The sequence below is a fragment of the Odontesthes bonariensis genome, chromosome 2 (genome assembly GCF_027942865.1).
Source record: "Odontesthes bonariensis isolate fOdoBon6 chromosome 2, fOdoBon6.hap1, whole genome shotgun sequence".
NCBI lineage: Eukaryota > Metazoa > Chordata > Actinopteri > Atheriniformes > Atherinopsidae > Odontesthes > Odontesthes bonariensis.
In genome coordinates, this window is record NC_134507.1 from 14,312,142 (window position 1) to 14,319,794 (window position 7,653).

General features: G+C 40.0%; 1 protein-coding gene across 1 annotated transcript; it reads left to right on the forward strand.

The window, feature by feature from the left end:
• The first annotated feature begins 1,434 nt into the window (after nt 1-1,434).
• LOC142399524 (uncharacterized) lies at nt 1,435-7,428 on the forward strand. The gene is made up of 10 exons (XM_075484253.1): nt 1,435-1,686; nt 2,168-2,303; nt 3,362-3,472; nt 3,558-3,690; nt 4,328-4,506; nt 4,664-4,737; nt 4,880-5,042; nt 5,129-5,211; nt 5,644-5,834; nt 6,075-7,428. Exons 1-10 carry the CDS (start codon nt 1,566-1,568, stop codon nt 6,552-6,554), a joined length of 1,671 nt encoding a protein of 556 aa, XP_075340368.1. The 5' UTR covers nt 1,435-1,565; the 3' UTR covers nt 6,555-7,428.
• Nucleotides 7,429-7,653: the final 225 nt, after the last annotated feature.

The following is a 7,653-nucleotide window of genomic DNA, read 5'->3' on the forward strand; positions in this document are numbered from 1 at the left end:
TTCTTTTTATAGGTATATGTCATGTAAGACTGATATGAATCATAGTGACAAGATCCCATGACTCACCAATGATATCCAAAATACTCCCTGAGGTTAAATCAAAATGTAAGTCTTTCTCAGTGAAACAATCTGAAATAAATTGCTTTTGCCCACTGATTATCATTACAATGACAGGCTTGTTTTACTGTCTTTAAAAGTATGTAATCATATAAAGCAAAATTTCATGCAGCACCTAATCACAATTTTTTCACCTCAAATGCTGAACATTGACCAGAACATTTGCTCAGATGACCTAAGAAGCCTGTAGTGGAGTTGTAAAAGGATCACCAACAAACTATGAAGGCCCTTTGAAATAATTAGCATCTTGGAATAATCCTAAATTACAAACAGGTGAATCAGTGCAAGCAGCAGAGGTTTGGCAGTGTCAGTAAACATGCTAACATATCTAGAGAGAGAGAAATGTCAGAAAAGACCTATCAGTTTAGGAGCACTTTGGAAGTTTGTGTGATAATGATTGCATGAAAAGTAAAGGAAGGTCTAATGTAGGTAAACAATGCCATCTTGTGGGTATTAATCACACGGAAAACTGGAAAAACACAGAGGCGGCAGATATTTTGAAAAATCCCCAAAAATGATCAGAATTACGGAGAGCATTTAAATCAGTACAATTGTTGCAGCGATTGCTCCGGTGATTTTGGATATGATTAGGGACTTTAGAGCCCCAGTCCTCAATGCAATAGCTTTTATTTGGGTCCTGGAATGAAACAAAGCCGCAATCATTGTGATTAATTGCTCCTTTGTTCAAACAAAACATGTGTCCTTGAAAAGTGATATAGCAGAAATACCCCTGCTGCTTTCACGCATAAAATTCTCCAACCAGCCAGCACAGCGTTATGCTTAAATGGAGCTGCAGTACTCACATAGCCTACTAGGCTAAACGTTTACAAGCCTTCTGTGACCTCTTTCAAGCCTTGCTGACGTTTAAAAAGCGACTTTACGTACAGTGGACCCATTTCGTTACCAAATACAATATCTGCAGGTTCAAGTCTCACGTCTCCAAGAGGCATTGCAATTAAACCTTGTAAAATTAAACGAAACGGGTATAACGAAGGCAAAATATAGTTACTCCATACGAGTTTTTAACCCGACTCATTTGTCGTAATTCATGACTGTTAGGTATTTACATTTCAAATACTTTTTTATTAAGACGTCTTTATATGCTGCGCGATTAACATAAGTTTTAAGTCTGGTTCTTATACGTCCGCATTCGGTAGGCTACACACTGATAATTAGCAAAAGTCAGCAGATGTCAACGTATTTACAGCAACGCGTGCTTTGGCAACGTGATGACGTCTGAAGTCATGTGACCCACTCCAACCAGTGAGAGATCCAGGGCGGGGTTCACTTCAATCAGTTTAGCACAATGAAAGATCTCCGACTCTGCAGCGACAGATGATCTCCCTTCTCAGTTTGCATGAAGATGTAGTAATGCCTCGAATCGGGAGCTGATTTTTGCGTCTCCTGCAGTGAAAATACTAGAGGGTAGTCTCTCTGCACCCATCACAATGCATCCGATGCCTGTGTGCTCTGTCAGTGGTGGAGACATATTTGACTGTATACAGAGAGGAAATATTGAACAGTGTATAGACTTCGTCCAAAATGATCGATCAGTCCTGAAACATAAAGGTAAGGTAGAATAAGATATTTTTATTTTACTTTGCACATTTTGAAATGGCATACTTTTGAAACCAAAAGTCACAACTTCGTTTTGTTTTCCTGTTAGCAGTGTTTAACCTCTCTGATGGTATTTCCTCATTTCTGCTTATAATGACAAACTTTTTAGGCCCACGACATATGTGTGGAATACCTACATTAAAATGTGGAGCTGTTGCAGTAGTGGACAGCTATAACTGTACCCTTGCCATCAGGAAATCTAGCCCTGCTGTCAATCCTCCGTGAGGTAGTCTGACACATGTCCAGTGATAGACAGATGGTCAGATCCTGTGACAACACATTACAAAGCCACTGAACTGGAGGGGGGTTTTAACTACCAACAGGCTGACAGACCATGCTTTATGTGTTTGGATCGTTGAGCCTACACGTGAGTTTAAGGATCAGCATCTTCCAAACATGACAATGATGTTCATGTTTTCATTTGTCTATTCAGGCTGGGGTGGCTTCACCCCACTTCACTATGCTGCCCTTCATGGTAACCGGGCCCTGGTAGACTTCTTCCTCAGCACTGGAGCAGATCCTAACCTCACATGTGATGCAGGTCAGACAGCCTTTCATTTCGCCTGCAGGTGAGCAGAAGCCACATATTTAGATCATACCTAGATAATAGAGGTGACACCCAGCTTCTATGATGTTTTATTTTCCATTGACCTATCCATCCATTTTCTATGCCCGCTTAATCCAACTCAAGGTCGCACCATACTTTTTCTGAGCTTTGGGGTCCCTGATAATGCACCCCCCATGCCAGAAATTGGTTAGTTGCCTTAAAGGCAACAACAAGGGCACCAAAATGTCATGGTTTTCTGTAAATACTCATGTTGCAGTTTTAGGAGAAAACAAGCAACTGATTCAAATTTCCATTCTTATTTTAACAAACATCAAGTTTATTTTCATTCAGATATTTATTCTTACAGCCAAGGAAGGGTGTGTTTGTGTGTACATGCATAGATTAGTGTCTTTGAATGATCATAGTGTTTCTGTGTGACTGAATATGTCCGACATTGAAAACTATTCTGTGATAAATGTCAGAAAGCAGTTCCTTATGGATGTGAAACAGAGATGAACATTGCGCTTCTCGCATTTCTTTTTTGGAATACTACTGCTATCTTGATACCTTGTATCTCCCCTTCTTGATAGTAATGATTGCCAGGTGGGCTGTGGCATCCAGGTGCACATCAGGCATTGAGATGGGTGAAGCACTGCAATAGCATTATTAGCCTAAGTGGTCAAACTGTATGATATTGCTCTGATGAAACAAATGAAAAAAAGGCTGTTTTTAACATGTGAATTAATTCAAACTTTCATTTTGAAAAAGTCAAATATACTTCTTTAAATATTCATTCACATATTTTTAATTGGGATGTTATCTTGAGTTAAGCATGAGTAAAATTGATCTTAATCTTGCCAGTTGCTTGCACTGTGTCCCATGCAGCTTTGGTTCCTAAAAGAACTGCCCCACCCTCGTGTCAAATGTTAAGCCCACTTCTATTCTTCATTTTGCTGGACAGCAACATGTCCTGTAAACAGTGTAATTACAAAGAATATGGTTTGCTGCCTGAGGGCAATACCATGCCATAGATAGAGGATTAATGATAATGTATCCTATTTGTTTTTGTACTTCCATCAGGCAAGGAAACATCTACATCATCCATAAAATGATGCAATATGGAGCTGATTTGCGCCTCATAGACTTGCAGGGAAAAACATCCCTGCATCATGCAGTTACTGGAGGCAACATGTAAGTGGAGAAAACGGCACAGCAAAAGTTGCTTTTGCTCTTTGTCTTTTTCTTGCATGTGCTAACTGTTGGTCATCTTTTCAAGCGTTGCAGTGCACTATTTGTGGGAAACTGGAATGTTTAGGTTCTCGGAAACAGACATGTACCAGGTGACACCCCTTCACTTGGCTGCATCCACAGGCAACATAGAGATGGTTCGATATTTGCTCAGAGATCAGGTACGATATAGTCTTTGCTTTCTTCTTTTAGTTAGCCTAGTGAATCACATAAAGGCAGTACTGTGAAGTTTTAAGCTCTAAATAGTTGGATTGTAACACTGAGTCAAATAAACATGACATAGAGGGGTAATTTAAATCTGCCATGGTGAGCATCAACAATCGCAAATGTAGTGAGACTTTACTCAACGTTTTGTCACTTTTTGCTCATAGGCTTATCTTTTTTTTTACTATGCATCACAATGATTTCTTACTCTCTATAAAGACAAAGATATTCAAAAGCCTCCTACACCAGAGCTAAAAGTAAATACCAAATGTTACCCATAGGAATATTAATGTTACATATTTGCTAGATTTTTAAAGAACTTGTTGTTTGCTGATGGTTTTTTCATAATAATTTGAATAGAAATAAGGTACAGAAATGGGTCAAATCTATTATTCACTTTTATATAAGAGTCTTTGTTTATTGCTCCTTTTTAGAAATTAATAAGTGGTTCCAATGAACAATTCATACAATTATTCAACCAACAATTTTCAAGTTAACTTATACAAATTTATGAAGCAGGGCAAAGTGCAGCTTCTGCAAGATATGTGAGGTCTTTAAGCATCTGCATACCTTACTCCACTGTTCCATCAACAGAGGTGTGCTGTTGAGGCGGCTGACCAGCAGGGGGCGACAGCCCTTCATGTTGCTGCAGAGAGGGGTGTAGTGGAGGTGAGCTGGACACTGCTGCAGAGGACTGGGTGCAGGATGCTCCATCAAAAGAACTACAGTGGCCTCACGCCACTGGACCTCAGCAAACAGGGAAAAACATTCAGGTGACTGCTCTCTCCAGGAATATGAGGAAAAGCACTATCTGGACAATGCTTAGTGACATCCCTTCGGTGCCTGAAAGAAATCCTGTATATTTGCTTCTCCATATTAAATGTCTCTCTTGGGAGTATGATGCTGATTAACACTTGTGTTTTTCTCTAGACATCAGCAACTCACCACACTACTGAGTCGGTACATTCATGAGCCAAAACACCACAAGCCCAGCGAGTCTCATGGTAGATATTACAGTAGTTTTCATTATTCATTCAGCAGTGAAAAACTAGGAGAGGTGATGACCGTAATAGAACTGTAATATGAAAAGTGCATTGTGTTTATGATTATTTTGTTACTCATTATGTTTGTGTTAACTCTCACCAGTTTTATACTACTGGACATTATTTTTTCCATCTTTGAGTGGAGCTGCCATCCTGCTGATAGCAGCCATGTTGGGAGGCTATGGGGGGCTGGCCTGCGCTTTGCTCTTCCCTTGGCTGGCCAGAAGTATTTTTACACAGTACCACCGCATGACCACATACCAAAGGTTTGACAAAGATTCACTAACATGGGAAATGTCTCTCTGTGAGTTCTAATAATTTCTTAGCTAAATAGCATATGCTTTTCTTCCAGGTTACCTAATCCAGTATACGTGGGAACTCTCATTGCTGGTTTGTTTCATTCCCTGCTCTGCTTCTATGGAAAAATGATACCCAATATCCTTAATAGAGATGACATATGTTAAGTTTCTTGCCCATTTCTTAAATATATCTTGATTATCTGTTGTTGTTTTTTTGCCCTAATAGAAATCTTACAAAGATCTCCATGTCAATGTGTGTGATGGATGGTCTCTGGACAACACTTTGTTATGGTTGCTAAAATTGCTGATTCTCTCACATTTACAGTAATTGTCACTTTTGTGTTTCTTTATTTGGTTTACAAATTGCATTTGTAGATACAACAATGAATCGTGATCACTGTCATTTGTTTTCAGAAGTATTACTGAGCCCATGCAGTGATTTCCCCCCCAAAGAATTCAGTATGTTTTCGATGTAGTACCATCAGAGAGTGAGGTTCACAGTAAAGCAAATGTTATTTACAATACTGTGTTTAAGAAATGATATGGTTTCATCCTTAACCTTGTGAATGTGTGTGGCCAACTAGTGCTTTGGCTCAGGTGTCATTGGTCCACTTCTCTATGCTCCTTGCTCTGCTCTGTAAGGTTCTGACTCAGGACCCTGGAGAACTGGACAGGGCAGATGCAGATCCTCGGTTCTCCTCTATCGCTGACCTGGTGGAGAACAACCAGAGTCCTCATAGGTTCTGTCCATACTGTGAGGTAAGACCTCCCCTCTGGTCATGGTTCCAATAGTCGGTACACACCAACATATCTGCCTTTTGTGCATCGCAAGTTATCTATTTAGTTATTAGTTTTTCAGTCTAGAATGTCGAAATGTTCGTGCCTAGACATAACGACCCTCCAAAGTTCTTGAAAAACCCACCATAAGACCAGAAGTCACTGCAGCTTTGTCTCTGGTAAGTCACTCTCCTCCCCACCCTGTCTTTATTTTCCTCATAGCTGTTTCAACCTGACTACACAAAGCACTGCAAGCTGTGCGAAGTGTGCATTAAAGACTACGACCATCACTGCCTTTTCCTCAACCGCTGCATTGGCCGGGGAAACCATCGCCTCTTCCTCATCTTCATCCTCTCCATGGCGATGGCCCACCTTCTTTTTGTTGCTATGGCGATAAGTTACCTGTCCGGCAAGATGCCTGCGGGCAGTCACAGCTTGTCACTGTGGCTCATACTGTTAGGGGAGGAGTTCTGGGTCGTGGTCATGATGATTATGAATGCACTGACACTCTTTTGGGAGGTGTGGCTTCTCATTGAGCAGTTTGATGCTGTCGCCACGGGAACAACCACTTACTTCAGACAGTGTGAGAGCTCAGTGCAACAGAAGTCACTAGGACACCGTTGGGTTGTGGTGCTGTCGTTTCTACTGGAGGGGAGGAGCAGCAGGCAAACCAGAGAGGACAAAACTGCAATAGATATTTAAGACTGTCAGCTTGTCCTTCGGACAAAATGTCTTGAAAACTGTTTCCTTGTTGCTCATTTACCGCTTTGATGTTGAACCAATTTTGTGATCATGTGTTCTTTTATTCACTAACCCTCTAATGCCATTAATATTGTGTACTTGAATGTCATAATTTATTATAACCTAATATTATATTTTGGTATGGAGTTGGTTACAGAGAATCGCATGCAAATTTGTCTGCAAAGTTGTTAGCAGGAGAACTGTTACTAATGGTTTTAAAGCCCTCATTTACAGCTGTTTTTATAATCTACATTAGTACGACTTTTAATGCCACTGTTGTTAAAAAAAATTGTCGTAGTGTAAAGCACTCAGAAGATGAAAATCCAAGCTAGTGAAAATGGTTAATAGCAGATGCACTAAATGTCTTTGTTCCTAACTTAATGTCATTACCTTACCAACCTGTTCCAAATCATTTATGCCATTACACTTCCTCTGCTCTCACTAATGGGACATGCTCTTTTCATGTCTTCAATTACACACACTCATTTCCTACGTGTCCCACAGGACCATATCTCTAGATTATAGATGATGTTCTCCACACCCCCTCAGAGGTTGGTGTGTCTGGACTGTGAGCGGCTCCGCCATGGCATATAATTTAGTGTCTACTGTACTGCCTGTCGTGCACATTAAGTGATTAAGTCGAGCACAAGTAGGACAGTGAAATAGAGTGCTTTTACTGTATTCCTCTGTGACTTGTCAATATCTTCGTATATTTTATGTGTAATAATGTGTTTTTATTTGTGATTACTTGCATTTTTATTTCTAAGATGATGCCTCGTTTGTGTCATGACGTATTTTTACATTGTAAGAAAATATGATTAATAAAAAACATGCATGGGTCATTTCTAAAAACAAAAGTACTTACTTCCTGTTAATGACTTTTCAGACTCTAAGCCTGTGACCCTCGCTCTTAATTTACATGAACAGCCAAAGCCTTGGATGCAGCTCTGCCGTGAACAAAAGACATGTACTGTAAAAAAAAAAATCCAAAGGAGAAACCCATATTTTACCCAGAAGTCAGCAGTTTTCACTTCTCTATCAAGACAAGTCATTTCCTGAG